Genomic DNA, 18,460 nt, shown 5'->3' on the forward strand with positions numbered 1-18,460 from the left:
GGCCATATAAAAGAGTCATCCAGCACAACACATTAGTAGGAATGAAAAGGATCCAGTTACTGAGAATGGAGGAAAAAATAGAGAGCTTGGAGAAGAAAATGACATCTGGGAAAAAGAAACCAGCCATAATCAAACAACATCTGTCAGAATAAGAAAGGTACTTGTTTTTGTTAGAGAACATAAGTGGATTATATACAACAGGAGTTTCAGGAAATAGTTGTTACTACCTAATAGTTGCAAGACACTGGAGCTGACTACTAAAGGAGTCTGTGAACCCTATTATTATAATTACTTAACCTCATAGGGTTGTCTTGAGAATTACATAAAAACTGTGTAAGGGGCCTTGCATAGGGCCCTTGATAATAACACTGTAGTTACTATTCTCTTACTAAGCAGTTTTCAAAGACTATCAGAAAAAGTCTCTGGGCCACTTAGGAAGTTGTAGCATAACCAGATCATGCTGAAATTCTTTCCCTTCTGTGAAGCCATTTATAATTATAGCCTCCACACCTTTCTTACTACTGGAATACTTCATTGAACAAAACCACATTGCCTTATCCACATTGATGGATCTAGAAAAACTACATGATTTTCAATACGTTAGGGACTGGGCGGTTTGCAAATGTGGTGGTGGTGGTTATGTGCCATGTAGTCGGTTTCGACTCATAGTGACCCTATACAGGGTTTCCGAGGCTGTAAATCTTTACCGGAGCAGAAACCCTCATCTTTCTCCTGCGGAAGAGCTGGTAGTTTCGAACTGCTGACCTTGCGATTCATGCAGCCCGATTCGTAATCACTACGCTACCAGATCTCCTTAGTGGCCACCCCATTTTCCAAATATCCGGTGGACACAAGTTCTAAGAAGTATCGATACAAGAGAGATTGACCAGAAATATACGGCCTCAACTGCCGAAGGTAAAGAACGAAGCTCCAAGCTATGATGAAGGTGGCAGAGCCAGCAGTAGGCAAACATGAATAAAGGGAGGTTTCAAGCGTTAGGTTGGCATCTGAAACAGGAACCTGATACAGAGAAATCTTGCAGGAAACAGGGCCGAGGACAGCTGACGCGGAGCCACTAGGGCAAAGAGGAAAAGGCACTGGAGGGCGGCCAGCAACCCACCAGCGCCAGCCTCATACCTGCTCTTCCAGCTCCCCTCCTCGGCGCCTTGTGATGATTTCACTCGGGGGCGCCCAATCCCAACAATCGTAGGGCGCGAAGCGCCTCAGCCTAACAGTCACATCCGGGGCCAAGAGGAACCGGGCGAGAGCAGGGCGTGCGCCCTTGCTTCGTGCCCTCAATCGGCATGGCGGAGCTACGGGCGCGCCGCGGGGAGGCCACGCGAGTCGGGCGGTTCCGGAGCCCTCCCTGAGCCTGGGATCGGGGGAGGGGCGGGGGACGCCCGTGCGGCCAGCGCGTCTGCCCTCAGTGAGGCGGAGCGCTCGGCGGGCGCCCCCGGGCAGGGGCGGGAGTGGTGGAGGTGCCGGGCGGTTGGCTGTGAAAGGGGCGGTGAGCTAGCTGCTCGGGTCTCAAGGCGAGGCTTGGCCTCCCGAGCAGAGACGGGGGAACGCGGCGGCGGCGGCCTTCGGGCCGGCTGGTGAGGCGATGGCGGCGCCGACCCCGGGAGCTGGAGGAGCCTCCGGCGGCGCTGGTTGTAGCGGCGTCGGCGCGGGATCGGGATCCGGGTCCGCGGGGATCGGGGGCCGGCTGCCCAGCCGGGTGTTGGAGTTGGTGTTTTCCTACCTGGAGCTGTCCGAACTGCGGAGCTGCGCCCTGGTGTGCAAGCATTGGTACCGCTGCCTGCACGGCGATGAAAACAGCGAGGTGTGGCGGAGCCTGTGCGCCCGCAGCCTGGCCGAAGAGGCTCTGCGTACGGACATCCTTTGCAACCTGCCCAGCTACAAGGCCAAGGTAAGGGAGCCCCGGGCCACGACGCTGCCCCCGGTCCCGTTCCACGGCGCCGCTCTCATCTAAGCTTCTGAGTCAGACGTGTCTCGTCTCCCCATCCCGCCTTTCCAAGGCTCCAGTCAATACCTTACCTCACCTCTCCTCTCCAACCCCCTCCATAAAGATCTTCTCTTTGGATTATTGTACACAGTATGACTGTTAACTTCTGCTCCTTAACCCACCCCACTTTTGTGATCTACTCTTATTAGGACCAGATGGTTTCCCATTACTCATTATACTTTCCACAGTCTTTCCCCTTAAAGACCTACCGCTCCCATTGTTGAGCCTTTTAACATTATCACCCCATTTTCTTTCCTGCCCTACAAATACACCCTGTTAAATCATTTCTGCTACCTATTTCTCTCTTAATAGTAGTTTCTCAGATCTTTGCTTTCACCACATCTTTTCCTTTGTAACCATTGTTTCTTTATTTCCACCCAAATACTTGTTAATTTCATCCACTATGTTTCAAGCTTTCAAATGAGTTCTTAGGCATCCTGCTAGCTTTCAAGATATACGCACCCACAGAACACCCTCCCATCAGCACCACTTTATGTCATAATATTGCCTTGCCCCAATATTATTGACTACTTCCTTTGCCAACTTTTTCTTAGTTCCCTCCTTGATGTTTCTTCTGTTCCATTTGTCATCAAACGTGTTATTTCTAATTTTCTTTATTTCTTGAGGTTATTCCTACCTTTTTTCATATGTTGTTAAGTGCCGTTGAGTCGGTTCCGACCCATAGCGACCCTGTACAGGTTTTCCGAGGGTGTAAATCTTTACGGGAGTAGATATGTCAAGTAACAGATTGTGGTGTAGGGGCTAAGAGAATACTCCAGACAGTTTAAACAAATGGCTGAGGCATAGTTTCAGTTGGTCCAATAACAGTTCTCCACTGTGGTATTCACCAAGAGCATGTAGGAGAGAGGATTAAGTCTGAAACTTGGAATGTGGTAACCATTAATAACTAAATACATTATTAACTTAAGGGGGTAAATCCCTTTTTAATGCTAATGGGAGTCAGAGTAAGAAGTAAAAAAAAAAATCATGTGAAATAGATGAAAAATTAATGTTTTATAATAAAATGGGATTAGTAAACTATGATAAGACACATTGCTATTAAACATATTAACTCAAGTTATTTTTATATTAAGTGAAATGATATGCTGCTTTGTTAGGATAATATTTGTTTATGGTAGATGCTGAATGGATGCTTGTTGTAATTTCTTTAGTGGAGTGCAGAAGATTACACGCTTACCCTATTTTGCCTGATAGACATATGGGTTTCATAGGCTTTATTTGCTTTTTATTTTCCATCAAGTTTATTGGCTTTAAGAAACTTTCATAATTGATTATTTGTAATATATCATTTGCTCACATGACTCAAGATACACAATGATATACAGGAAAATGTCTTCCTTTCAACATTGCTCCTCCTTGGAGGCAATCTGTGTTATCAAATTCATTTACTAATGTCAGACATACTTGTGGGCACTACTCTGTGAAGTACATAAAACATTATTAACATTACTGTATTATGGTAAAGATGTTTTAGTATACCGGGAAGTGTTTAATGTTTTTCATGCATAGAAAGGTACAGTATATACTATTTACTGAGACAAAACATTTGGCTAGCCGACTTTAGATACGAGCCATTATCTGACTGCTGCAATTTATGTGCAAATTTGACTTAAAGACAGACATGAGAACAGAACTTGTTCACTATTTGGGGACTGCCTGTATATCCTTCTAAACATATTTTAGGTTTCTAAAGTTTGTTTTTGGTTTATGAAGTTTTTAATACTTGGCATGTTATTGTTAGGTGCCATTGAGTCGGTTTTGACTCAGTTATCCCGTGTGACAATAGAATTGCCCCATAGGGTTGTCTAGGAGCAGCTTTTTTACAGGAGCAGATTGGTAGACTTTCTCCTGTGTAGCCTGTTAGTGGGTTTGAACAGTCAGCCTTTGAGTTAGCAGTTGAGCCACCAGGACTTATGTAGATACTACAGACTTCTATTCATGGCATGTTCATTCAGATGTTGCAGCATTTGAAATATGAAGATTAAATCAGAATGAGTCAAATAATTACACGGGTGAGTCCTTAGTCTAGTAGAAGAGAAAAATGTATAAAAATAAGTATAATACATGATAGAAATTAAGAGAGAGAAAAAACTTGCTATTTATTTGATTTTGATTTATGATGTCCTCATCTGTTACAGTGCAGAAATGTACTCCATAGGGTTTTCCAGGCAGACCTTTAGGAAGTAGATAGCCAGACCTTTCTTCCAAGGTGCCTCTGGAAGCAGTCACTTAACCTTTTGCACCACCTAAGGACTCCTTCCTTAAGGAGCTCTGGTAGCATAGTGGTTACGAATCGGGCTGCGAACCTTAAGGTCAACAGTTTGAAACTACCAGCTGTTCCGCGGGAGAAAGATGAGGCTTTCTGCTCCTGTAAAGATTTACAGACTCAGAAACCCTGTACAGGGTTGCTATGAGTCTTAACTAACTCCACGGCACATAACCTCCAAGGACTCCTTCCTTAAATTAACCCAACGCAAACCACACCAATTGTTGTCGATTGATTCCAATTCCTAGTGACCCTATAGGGCAGAGTAGACCTGCGCTCTAGTGTCTCCAAGGCTGGGCTGTAATCTCTATGGAAACAGACTGCCCCATTCTTCTCCTGCCAAGCAGTTAGTAGGTTCAAACTGCCAACTTTTCAGTTAGCAGCCAAGCACTTAACCACTACACCACCAAGGTTCCTTTCTTAAACTATTGTTGTGAAGTGCTGCCAAATCCATTCCTACTTATAGTGGCCCTGAATAGATTTTCCAAAGAGTGGCTGGTGGGTTTGAATTGCCAACCCTCGGTTAGCAGTCCAGTGCTTATCCTAAAGCATTCCATCAAGACTCTCTGTTGTTGTTGTTATGTGCTGTTGAGTCAGCTCCGACTCATGGGGAACTTGTATAGGGTTTCTGAAAATGGTTAGTGGGTTTGAACGCAGACCTTGAGGTTAGCAGTCCACTGCCACATAGGACTTTTGTTGAGGTTGTTAAGTGCCGTCAAATTGGTTCCTACTCATAGCGACCCTGTATAGTTTGAACCACCAACCTAATGGTTCAAATTGCCCGTGTAGTCCAGTGCTTATCCTACAGCACCACACAGGACTTTGAAAGGATAAAAAACATTTGCTAGAAGTTCAATGAAATGAGTGACTTAAAAATTGAGTTGGGTATTTAAGAAGGTTTGAGTTTGAGGTTGGATTTGAGTTGAATTATTTAAAAATGAAGAGGATTTGAACATTTTAGGAAGAGGACGTACCCTGCACAGAAGCAGGACAAGAGACAAGCAAAGGGTTTGTATAGCACATGTTTTTATTCATAAAAGTATGTGCCAGGCAGTATGATCTTGATACAATGGGAAATAAAACAGACATGAGTGCTTGTGGATGTCTTACCTCTGGAGCTTTCAGTTTAGGGGGGAACTAGGTATTAATCCAGTAATCACACAGTTATAATCAAATTGCGTCTATGAAGGAGAGATGCATGGTTGCTCTGAGTGTCAGTAATGTAGAATTTGACCTAGGTAGGCTTTCTCTGAAGGAAATGATGCTTGAAGTGAGACCTGAAAGAGCAATCGACCAAGGGAAGAGAGAAGAGCCTTTCAGGACGGAAGCTGATGTGTATGACAGAACAGAAACAGATCAGTGTGACTGGAGTCTAGACAACACAGATGAAGCATGTCTGAAATTAGTTGGAAGAGGTAGACTGGAGCCAAACTACAGAAAAGCCATTTTGAATTTTAGGAAGATGGGGGTTAGGAGTGTGGGGGTTGGTGGTACACTGATTAGTTTTGTATATTTAAGAAGTTATTTCTGGCTATAGTATGGAGTTCTAGTATGGTGCTGTAGGATAAACACTGGACTGCTAACTGCAAGGGTGGTGGTTCACACCCATCAGCCACTCCTCGGAAAGCCTATACAGGGGTCACTATGAGTCAGAACTGACTGATGGTACTAACAGCAACGTAGTATGGAGAACAGCTTGGAGGGGGGGCCTGAGAAACATAAATTCACCAATTAGTAAGTAACTAGTGGAGAAGGGGAAAAATGGACAGATTTAGGAAGTAAAATCTATAGGACCAGAACTTGGTGATACAGAATCTGAATAAGCATGAGAAAATAGGAATCACCTGGGCTAGATTTTGGAGGTGTGATGAGTTCAGTTTAGACAGAGTAGAATTTATATATATATACTTTAAACATCTAAGATTTTCATTCAAGTATGCAGTGGTTGGAGTCTGAGTGTGGTGCTAAGGATAAGCACTGGATTGCAAAGTCAGCTTGAACCACAAGGTTGGTGATTCAAACTCACCAGTCGCTCCTTGGAAACCCTATACAGAGTCATTATGAGTCCAGAACTGACTCCACAACACTTAACAACAACAATGCAATGGTTACAGGTTGGAGCTTAGGGGAGCGAGTGGTCCAGGCTCACAATATAAAATGTTCAGTTAAGAGTCAATTGAAGGGAAGAAGTGAGAAATGTGATTGCAAAGGTAAACTGGAACCAAATCACATCATGGAGGGCCTTGTAATATAGTTTTTATTCTATAATTTGGGCTCTGTACTACAGTCGGAAATCATCAAAATTTGAACAAGCGAGTGCCAAAATTAGAGCGGTGCTTTGGAAAGATTGGGCCATAAAATGAATTGAAGCAGGGATAATGTAGAGGGGAAAAGGAGGTAGCTAGAACTATTGCAGAGAACAAGTTCACATAAGTAGACAAATGGCAGGAAAAGTGAGACAAGGAAGAAGTAGTCAATAGAATTTTCAGGGAGCCTGGGAGTAACAGAGAAGGATGGGAACAAATTAGAAATAGTATAAAACTGGAAAGTATTGGGATTTGGTTGGTCTATTCAGCAGCTATCTTCCTTCTAAAAGTTATTTTAGATGTCATCAAGTAACACCAATAAATGCAGCCATACTTGAAATCTAACGATAATTCTCTAAATTTTAGACTTGGCTCCTAAACTCAGTCTTAAAAATGTTTGCTTTATTATATAGGTTGTACATGGAACTGTGAGGCAGAAACTATGGGTTTTGATTAATTTATGTATGTCTTTTTCCATTTCATCTGAAAATTTCTGTATCCATTTCTAAAATATAAGGATATTAAAAATATATATATAGTACCATTATCACATTTGAAAAGAAGTGGGCATTTCGTAATATAAAAAATGCAGTGTACAAATTTCCACCTATCTCATAAATGCCAAGTTTTTTTTAAAACTTTATAAATTTAGTTTTTAAAATCAGTTCTGTATAAGGTTCCCATTTTTAACAGTTGATATGTCTCTTTAAGTCTTATTTTAGTCTACACATTCATTCACCATCTCCCCTACCTCTGTAATTTACTTACTGGACATTGTTTACTTATTAGAATTTTGTTCCATCTGGATTTTGTTGATTTCATTCCCATAGTATTACTTAACATGTTCTTCTTTCCTCACTATTTCCTGAAGAGATTTGATCAATTTAGATTAGATTAGATTTAAAAAAAAATATTTAAATTAGAATCAAGCAGTTAGGCATGTTAGAAAATAAGATCTGCTAAGTGTTGTGTGGTACAGACTATGGTGGTGTTGGTTATGTGCCATCATGGAGTTGGTTCTGACTCATAGCGACCCTGCATAGGGTTTCCGAGGCTGTAAATCTTTACTGGTGCAGAAAACCTCATCTTTCTCCTGCAGAACAGCTGGTAGTTTCAAACTGCTGACCTTGAGGGTTAGCAGCCCTACTCGTAACCACTATGCTACCAGAGCTCCTTGGTGCAAACTTTCATTGTTAAGTGCCGTGGAGTCGGTTCCGGCTCATAGCGACCCAGTATAGGGTTTCCAAGGAGCGGCTGGTGAGCTTGAACTGCTGACCTTGTAGTTCAAACAGACTATTGTTGTTGTTATTGTTGTGTGCCGTGGAGTCGGTTCTGACTCATAGCATCCCTTAATAGGGTTTCCGAGGCTGTAAATCTTTATGGGAGCAGAAAGCCTCATCTTTCTTCCACGGAACAGCTGGTAGTTTTGAACTGCTGATTTTGCGGCTCGCAGCCCGATTCGTAACCACTACACTACCAGAGCTCCTTCAAATAGACTATGGCGGGTAAGAATTCAGGAGAAAGAAATGAGGGGGATTCAATGACCTTGGTTAACAATAGCTTTGTGGAGGTGGTAGGACTAGAGCTGGTCTTAAAGAATCTATGAGCAAAGCAGCTGTGATAATACGAAGGAGGAGAACTACACAAAGGTAGGAAGGGGGGGGAACAGGAGGAGCCAGATCTAGAGGGCTTTGAAAGCCAGGCAGAAGAACTTAAAGTATGGAACCATCAAAGGTTACTGAACTGAGATGTGATGTAGTAGCTATTTTAGAAAGACCTGTTTAGAGAGAATTTAGGTAGAAGGGTAAGGATTTAGTCTCAAGAATTGTTAGGGGCAAAGGTAGGATGATAACCAAAAAGGATGTAGTGAAGGAGCAGTTCAGTGAAGTAGGAAGGTACAGTTTGAGGAAGAGATGAGAGAAAAATCATTGGAATTGATTAGAATTGGGGAATAGGCATGAGGAAGAATTCATTAAATATTTTATAATGAGGAGTTAGTCTCTTTATAATATTCTCTTGAGTTATATAATTTAATACTGAATATTTGGGGGAATATTATCTATCTCCATTTAATCTTGTAGTTTTGATCTTTCATATACCTTAAAGTGTCTGTATTATAATTGGAAGAGATTAGAAATAAGTTTAGGAGCTCTTCACTTACACAGTAAGCTTCCTTATGAAAACATGGGATACCTAAAGCATGCACATATTTTAAAAATCTCTCTGTTCTGCAGTGCAATAATGAAATAGTAAAGCCCTGGTTAGTGGACTTCTTGCACTAACTAGCTGTTGACTTTTAGGTCTGTGTCCTTGTCTCTGTGTTGGACTAGGTTATCTTTAAGGTCCCTCCCAATGCTGACATTCGGTGACTCTGGGATTGATTTTTCAAGTTAACTAGAGTAAGTATATAAACCAAAAATTTTAAGTTATTAAAACATGAGAAATTATTACTATATGTACTGTCTTTATTTTAGAAGGGTAAAACGTCCCTATAATTATTGAAGGGTCAAGTAATCTGTCCTGTCATTGGCAGCTTCTCTTGATGACGCTACAAATGCCAGTGGTTGAATGTAGGTGTTATCTAGGGGTTATTTGATTTGGTAAAATGAGAATGATGTTATCTCAGTAGATGAGTAATAACTTAGTAAGGAGGCTGAGAAGCTAAAGGTAGTTTGAGGTTACTAAATTTTTCATAAACTTTAAAACTGCTATGACTAAGGTTTCTATTTTACTTAAAATATCATTCTTTTTAGTGACAGCATTGCTAACAAAAACTGTTCATTGTTAACTTTTTAAATATAAATACATCAAACATAAACAAAAGTGAAGAAATAGTTTACTGAGCCTCCGAATACGATACTCTATACCCAGCATTAACAAATGAGTACTTTGTGACCAATTTAGTTTCATGTTTACCCCTTTACTGCCCCATTTCACCCCTGAATTGTTTCAAGCTATTCACAGGCATCATTATGTTATCTGTTGTTGTTGTTGTTAAGTGCCGTCAAGTAGGGTGTAACTCATAGCTACCCTGTATAGGGTTTCTGAGAAGCAGTTGGTAAGTTTGAACCACCAACTGTTGTTGTTAAGTGCCATCAAGTATGGTCTGACTCATAGCTACCCTGTATAGGGTTTCTGAGGAGCGGTTGGTAAGTTTGAACCACCAACTGTTGTTGTTGTTAAGTGCCATCAAGTATGGTCTGACTCATAGCTACCCTGTATAGGGTTTCTGAGTAGCAGTTGGTGAGCTTGAACCACCAACCTTGCTGTTCAAACTAACTTTGCAGTCTAGCACATTAACCAACAACGTCATACCAGGACTCCAACTATAAACCTTTTAATATTATCTCTAAAAGATCAAGATTCTTGTTACTCTCTTGACAAATATCTATATTTGTCAAATAATGAAGAAACAAGTTTACAATTATTGTTAGTATTATACATTTTATTATGTAGGTATCCCAACCTGGAACTTCAGCCATTTTTTAGATATAACTTCTTACATTATTTAAATATGCATACTTTATTATTTAAAAGCATGTAGTTTTAGGTTTGGGATATTGTCTTTTTTCTCTAAGTTCTGCTACAACAGAAATAAAGCCTAGGTGGCTTTAGCAAACAAATGCATTTCCTCTTAGGTTAGGAGGCTGGAGGGTGCCTTTCTCCCTCTATTGGCTCTGAGAGAATGTTCTTATCTTTTTGGAGCTTCTGCTCTTAGGCAGTCTTCATGTAGCTTGGCATCTCTTTCCCCCATCTCTGCTTCTTTGCGTGCTGATTTCTTTTATATCTCAAAAGAGATTACACCCAACACATCCTTTCTCATTAACATAACGAAGAAAACCCATTCCCAAATGGAATTACAGCCATAGGCAGATAGGGGTTATGATTTACAACATAGATTTCAGGGGGACACAGTTCAATCCATAATAAATGCATTTTCAGACATAAGAAAAATTCGATGTTTATTTCTTTGGTCTGTTTCTCATCTTTTCAGGTACGTGCTTTCCAACATGCCTTCAGCACTAACGACTGCTCCAGGAATGTCTACATTAAGAAGAATGGCTTTACTTTACATCGAAACCCCATTGCGCAGAGTACTGATGGTGCAAGGACCAAGATTGGGTTCAGTGAGGGCCGCCATGCATGGGAAGTATGGTGGGAAGGCCCTCTGGGCACTGTGGCAGTGATTGGAATTGCTACAAAACGGGCTCCCATGCAGTGCCAGGGTTATGTGGCATTGTTGGGCAGCGACGACCAAAGCTGGGGCTGGAATCTGGTGGACAATAACTTACTACATAATGGGGAAGTCAACGGCAGTTTTCCACAGTGCAACAATGCACCAAAGTATCAGGTAAGAGATGGTGTTTTTTCAGGTGTGGGTCTTTGTCAAATGGCATGTTTGGTAAGGTGGAGGGTCAGAGAAAAAGAAGAAGACCCCCCACAAGATGGATTGGCCAAGTGGCAGCATCGATGGACTCAAGTGTGGCAACAGTAGTGAGGTTGGCCCAGGATTGGGCAGTATTTCGTTCTGCTGTGCATAGGGTCGCTATGAGTCAATACTGACTCGATGGCACCTAACAACAACATGTTTTCAACTTACAAATTTTTACATAGCAGCTTTGTATCTCTTTTTGATATACCTTTATTCCTGTGACAGTAAGCTTTTAGTATCTTAAATGTTTGTTTCCTAATACATATTTTAGGAGCTCTGGTAGCATAATGGTTAAGAATCAGGCTGCTAACCTCAGGGTCAGCAGTTCGAAACTACCAGCTGTTCCGCGGGAGAAAGTTGAGGCTTTCTGCTCCCGTAAAGATTTACAGCCTCAGAAACCCAGTACAGGGTCGCTATGAGTCGGAACCGACTCCATGGCACTTAACAACAACAATACAATATTTTACCCTCAGTAATTCATATTTGCTCTACATCAACTTAATAATCTTTTTCTGTGAAGGGCCAGATAGTGAATATTTTAGGCTTTGTGAACAATATAGTCTCTGTCACTGCTATGCTACTCAACCCTGCAATTGTAGCACAAAGGCCGCCATAGAAAGTATGTAAATAAATGAGCCTCACTGTGTTCCAGCTAAACTGTATTTATAGACTGCGGACCAGATTTGGCCCATGTGCTGCAGTTTGCCAATTCATGCTCTAGATTGTCATCTTTCCTATATCATGGCAACTCAAATCTTTTTTCCAGAGACCTTACTCCCCAAATGTTTATGTGTATGCATACATAAAGTAACCCTCTGCTACTATTTAATTTGTTTGTGGATTCAAATCCCCTGAAGACTTCAATGATTTTTATAGTGACAGGCAAGTTCAGGTAAACAGAATTTTTTTATTCTTATCTTCATCTTTGCCTTAAACCATACTCATGTGATTCTAGAATCAAAATTATATTTCTTATTTATTAAAAGGAGTCCTTTTAATATGGAACTGTAGAATAAACACTGGATTGCTACTGCAAGTCAGCCGTTCAGACCCACCTTGGAAGCCATATGCAGAGTTGTTATGAATTGGAACCGATTCAACAGCATTTAACAACAACATTTACTAAAAAGTCATACTATTACCATAGATTCAGCAGAATCTAAAATACAATAGTTTAATAAGAAATTGTTAGTCATGCCCTATCAGTAAGTGAAAGGTCTTGAAAACTTCCCTCTATCCAAGTCATTAAGATCATCTCTGCTTTGAGGAGGCAGCTCTTCCCAGTTGTATTTTGAGTGCCTTCCAACCTGAGGGGCTCACCTTCCAGTGCTGTATCAGTCAGTGTTCTGCTGCTATTCATAAGATTTTTAGTTGAACATTCAGTCAACCGTTTTAAGAGGTAGCATATGGTCAAGAGCCAATGATACTTAGGGAGGAAGTCCAAGGTACATTGAAGGAATTGGCAAAGAACTAGGCACCAGGAATTGATGGAATAAAAATTGAAATTTTTCAAGAAAGTGAGGCGGCACAGGAGGCACTCACTCATCTCTGCCAAGAAATTTGGAAGACAACTATCTGACTGATTGGAAGAGATTTGTGTGCATTCCAAATAGAGGTGACCCAACGGAATGTGGAAATCATTGGATAATCTCTTTAATATCTCATGCAAGTAAATTTTTGCTAAAGGTATTACAGAAATGGCTACAATCATACATTGACAGAGAACTTTCAGAGGTTCAAGCTGGATTCAGAAGAGGCCGTGGATTGAGGGATATCATTGTTGATGTGTGATGGATCTTGGCTGAAAGCAGAGAATATCAGAAAGATGTTTACCTGTGCCTTATTGACTACACAAAGGCTTTTAATCATGAAAAGCTATGGACAACATTGCAAAGTATGAGTATTCTGGAACACTTAGCTGTGCTCATGAGGAATCTGTACCTGGACCAAGAGGCAGTTCTTCGAACAGAACATGGGAACACTGAATGTTTTAAAATTAAGAAAGGTGTGCAACAGGGCTGTATTCTTTCACCATACTTATTCAACCTGTATGCTGAGCAAATAATCCGAGAAGCTGGGTTATATGAAGAAAAACATGGCATCGGGATTGGAGGAAGACTCATTAACAACCTGAGATATGCAAATGATACAACCCTGCTTGCTGAAAGTGAAGAGGACTTAAAACATTTACTGATGAAGATCAAAGAGCACAGCCTTCGATATGGATTGCATCTCAATGTAAAGAAAACAAAAATCCTCACCACTGGACCAATAAACAACATTCTTATCAACAGAGAAAAGATTGAAGTTGTCAAGAACTTCATTCTTATTGGATCAACTATTGACACTCACGGAAGCAGCAGTCAAGAGATCAGACAATGTATTACATTAGGCAAATCTGATGCACAAGACCTTTTTAAAGTGGTGAAGAGCAAAGATGTCAGCTTGAGGACTAAGGTGCGCCTGACCCAAGCCATGGTATTTTCAATAACCTCATATGCATGTGAAAGCTGGACAGTGAAGAAGGAAGACCGTAGAAGAATTGATGCCTTTGAAAGTGCAGACAGAGTGCTCCTTAGAGGCCAAGATGGCCAAACTTCATCACTCATACTTTGGACATATTGTCAGGAGGGACCAGTCACTGGAGAAGAATATCATGTTTGGTAAGGTGGAGGGTCAGAGAAAAAGAGGAAGACCCCCAACGAGATGGATTGACCAAGTAGCAGGATCGATGGACTCAAGCATGGCAACAATAGTGAGGTTGGCCCAGGATTGGCATTGTTTCATTCTGCTGTGCATAAGGTCCCTATGTATCGATACCGACTCGATGGCACGTAACAACAACAACCATTCAGAACCTTTCCTCCTGCCTCGTTTCTCTTAGTCTGGAAGCTCAGATGAAAACTGTCCACTATGGGTGACCCTGCTGGTATTTAAAATACTGGTGGCATAGCTTCCAGCCTTACAGCAACACATAAAGCCATCACAATATGACAAACTGACAGATGAGTAGTGGTTTAGAGAACATACTTTGTATGATTTCAGTACTTTTAAATTTATTGAGACTTGTTTGATTCACAGCATATGTTCTTTCTTGGTGAATATTTCATATGTGTTTGAAAAGAAGGTGTATTCTGTTGTTCAGTGGAATATTCTATAAATGATAATCCGGTCAAATTGGTTGAGAGTGGTCAAGTTGTCTGTTTTCTTACTGACTTTTCTATCATTTACTGAGAGGAGTATTGAAATCTATAATTATAATTGTTAATTTGTCTAGTTCTCCTTTCAGTTTTGATGTGTCATGTATTTTGGAGCTCTATTATTTGGTGCATATCCATTTATAAATGTTATATTTCCTTACCTAATTTACTCTGACCATTGTAAAATGTAGTAATGTTCCTTGTTAAGTATATTTTTCTGATATTAATAGTCACTCCAGCTTTCTCATGCTTACTATTAACTTGGAGAGTAAAATATTTTCCCATCCTTTTACTTTTAGTCTGCTTTTGTATTTAAAATGGATCTCTTAGCCAGCATACAGTGTCTGCTGTTGTCTATATGTTGCGTTTTATCCAATCCAGTCTCACAATTTCTGACTTTTGAGTGGAGTGTTCAGTCTATTTACATTTATTTACTGTAATTTCTAGACTGCTTGATACTGTCCTTGTGTCAGTGCCTCCGAAGCTATGTTTTAATTTTTTGCCAATCTTTTTTCCTTTCTATGATCTGCCCAGGGTTGCTGAAATCATACAAAGTATGTTCTCTAAACCACTACTCATCTGTCAGTTTGTCATACTGTGATGGCTTTATGTGTTGCTGTAAGGCTGGAAGCTATGCCACCAGTATTTTAAATACCAGCAGGGTCACCCATAGTGGACAGTTTTCATCTGAGCTTCCAGACTAAGAGAAACTAGGCAGGAGGAAAGGTTCTGTCTGGAAGTTAATAGATTCTTCTGTTATTTCAACTCTGCTATTGAGCTGCTGTAGTGATTTTTGGTTATTATACTCTCCAGCTCTAGAATTGTCATTTGGATCTTTTCTACAGCTTTCATTTCTCTGTTAAGATTCCCTGTCAGCTTGTTAATCCTACATTTTTCATTATTTATAATAGTTGCTTGGAAGTCTGCCTGCCAAATCCAATGTCTAGGCCCACTTGAAGCCAGTTTCTGACTACTTTCCCCTCCCTGACTGTGGATCACATTTTCCTGTTTCTTTTCAGATCTAATAATTTTTTGTTGATAATTGAACATTGTATATTTTATGTAGTAGTGACTCTAGAATGTTTTGTTTCTTTAGAAACATTTAATTTTCTGAAGTGTATTGGCTTTCTTATTTTTATAGGCAGTTAACTTGCCAGGACTCAAGCTGTAAGCTCTCTCCCCCCCATGGTTTGCAGCCCTTAATGTTTCTTCACTTGAGCTGCTACTTTTTCAGCCTGGTGTGCCCCCTGTGTAATACAGTGGGAAGACAAAGATTTGGACGGATTTTTGTCTCAGGTTTTGATACCCTTCTTCTCTGTGATTCTTTTGCTTCTGGAGTTCCTCTTAAGTTTTCAGTTGCTCTGCCATCTCCAACTTTTTCCCCATTAACACCTGAAGCTAGTAAAACTTATGCTTTCTACTCCCATGCTTCTTTGTGTACCGTGTGCTAGTCAGAGGTGGAGCAAACTTGAAAATTTCACCAGGAGTGGTTCTTTCTTCTCAATTTTATTTTCTGTAAAATATGGATAACTCCTAGGATTACCGTGAGACTTGAATTTGGTAATATAAATTTAAAAATCACCCCCAAAGACTTCCTTCCTTCCTTCCTTCCTTCCTCCCTCCCTCCCTCCCTCTTTCTCTCTTTCTTTCTCTCTCTTTCTTTCTTTTTGGTGTTGCTTATGTAATAGTTGCAGTGACTGTAGTAATGGCATGGGGATCCTTAGGTCTATAAATGGGGTGCTGATCCATCTGTGACTTGCTAAAGGGGAGAACAAAGTGGATGTTGGCAATGATTGGTGAATAGCACCACACTGAAGAAAGAGAAAAGAGGACAACAGGAGTTATCAGGATCAGGATGGTAACATTCGGCCTCAGACTATATCAATACATGAGCCTTTTTAGGTACCTGCCCAGGGTTGCTGTTAGAATGATTCCTTTCCCTGTTCCTTCTGGTGCTAATGAAAAATATAGTATATAGTTTGGATTGCCAGAAGAATGAACCAATCTATCTTGACATAAATAGACAGAAATTATCCTTGGATTAAGGATGGTATGACTTCATTTTGTGTTATTTTGTATACTTTGGACATGTTAATCAGGGAAGACAAGTCCATGGAGAAGGACATCCTGCTTGGTAAAGTAGAAAGAAGACCCTCAACAAGATGGATGCATAGTGGCTACACCAACGGGACTCAGAACGTAACAGCAGTTGTGAGGATGGCGCAGAACTGGGCAGTGTTTTGTTCTGTTGTGTATTGGGTCTCTGAGTTGGAACTGACTCAGCAGCACAGTAACAACAACATTTTCCCACTTACTTTCCAACTGTTGTTGTTATGTGCCGTGGAGTCGGTTCCGACTCATAACGACCCTGTACAAGGTTTCCGAGGATGTTAATATTTATGGGAGCAGAACACCTCATCTTTCTCCCACGGAGCAGCTGGTAGTTTCGAACTGCTGACCTTGTGGTTCACAGCCCGATTCGTAACCACTACGCTAAAAAACCAACTAGATACATTGTGCTCCCAGTCTAGTTTAACAATCATTGTTGCTGTTTTAGTGACCGCTGTTTCAGAGCAGTGAACCTTAAAAAACTTCTTAATAAGTCTAGTCTGTATCTTTAGAATCCTTTGTCAGATTTGGCTATTCTGATTATGTACTCTCATATATGAAAGTGCTTTGTGAAATTTATTGACTATATAAATGTTTTATTACAGCAATTTGAGCAGGTTATTAAGATAACCTATTTTGGGGGAAATATGCAAAATTAGGGAACATAATGGCTCTGTAGGGTAAGCACTAGACTGAGAACCACAAGATCGGTGATTCGAGCCAACCAGCTGCTCCATGGGAGAAAGATGAGACTTTCTACTTCTGTAAACATTTTCCCCCTCCTTTAACCTTTTTATTGTGAATAGAGTGAAGGTTTACAGAACAGACCATCAATTTTACATTCAATAAATCATATACTTTGTTTCATTTCCCAAAAAGATGTACAGCCTCACTATAAGTTGAAACCAACTCGAAGGCACTTAATGAGAACAGCATACCAAATTATGGATTTCAGTAGTGGCCTTCTTAAGAACAGTCTTTAAACAAAGCATAAATAGAATCAGGGGCTTTCTAGGGGGAGTATTTAAATTTCAGTATTAAGTGTTGATTACGTGTAAGTCTTAAGTTTAAAAACAACAACAAAAAAACCCACTAAATAAGCATTGTTGATGAAGTTGAAGTATGTTCTTTTTTCTGGATTTTCTCCCTGGCCAGAAGTCTTCCCTTTTGAGTTGCTCTGGATAACTTTTAGGATCTATGCATTCTGTTTTCAGGATATATGTTGTTAATGTTGAAAATTACTAGTCTCTCCTTATCTGCGGTTTCGCTTCCTGCAGTTTCAGTTACCTGTGGTCAACTATGGTTCGAAAATATTTAAATTGTGCACTGTTCTGAGTAGCATGATGAAATCTCAGGCTATTCCACTGCATCCCAGAACCAGCTTCCTCCTCCACTGGGTGAAAGCCTGGAAAACACAGGTGGGTGATCTGCACTGCACCCTGCCAGTGTCCAGTGGGTTAACACTGCCTGCCCGGAGCATCCTGAGTGCCTGTCGTATATATGTATGTAGGAAAAAACTTAGTATACGGTACTATCAGCAGTTTCTGGCATCCACTGGCGGTCTTACAATGTATTCCCTGTGTTCACCTTTTTGATTCATGTTATATTTCTTGTAGCTATGCCCTTGGTGACTTTTCTTCTAACCGTACTTATTTTAATGTCTGTTTGCAGATAGGAGAAAGAATTCGAGTCATCTTGGACATGGAAGATAAGACTTTAGCTTTTGAACGTGGATATGAGTTCCTGGGGGTTGCCTTTAGAGGACTTCCAAAGGCCTGCTTGTATCCAGCAGTGTCTGCTGTGTACGGCAACACCGAAGTGACTTTGGTTTACCTTGGAAAACCTTTGGATGGATGACAGTGACTTTATTGGGATGAAAGACTGAGCGGAGGAGAGATCTACTTGTGGAAAGTAGAATCATGAAGTGACAGTGTCATACATGCATGTTCAAGAAACATCCTGAAAACCACACGACATTGTAAACTGGAGCAGCAACTCTACAGCAGTGATTATTTTAGTGGTTCTTCTCTTTACCAGGCCAGAAAAATCCTCAGGGTTGCAGTTGGTTGAGTGGGCAGTTGACATATGCATGTTGCAACAGATTTTGCCTCTAAGTTAGCA

The 18,460-nt window shown here is 40.7% G+C and overlaps 1 protein-coding gene across 1 annotated transcript; it reads left to right on the forward strand.

The window, feature by feature from the left end:
* Positions 1–1,603: 1,603 nt before the first annotated feature.
* On the forward strand, positions 1,604–18,196 carry FBXO45 (F-box protein 45). The gene is made up of 3 exons (XM_006869394.1): positions 1,604–1,909; positions 10,593–10,949; positions 18,011–18,196. Exons 1-3 carry the CDS (start codon positions 1,604–1,606, stop codon positions 18,194–18,196), a joined length of 849 nt encoding a protein of 282 aa, XP_006869456.1.
* Positions 18,197–18,460: the final 264 nt, after the last annotated feature.

Source organism: Chrysochloris asiatica, unplaced genomic scaffold (assembly GCF_000296735.1).
Source record: "Chrysochloris asiatica unplaced genomic scaffold, ChrAsi1.0 scaffold00130, whole genome shotgun sequence".
Lineage (NCBI taxonomy): Eukaryota > Metazoa > Chordata > Mammalia > Afrosoricida > Chrysochloridae > Chrysochloris > Chrysochloris asiatica.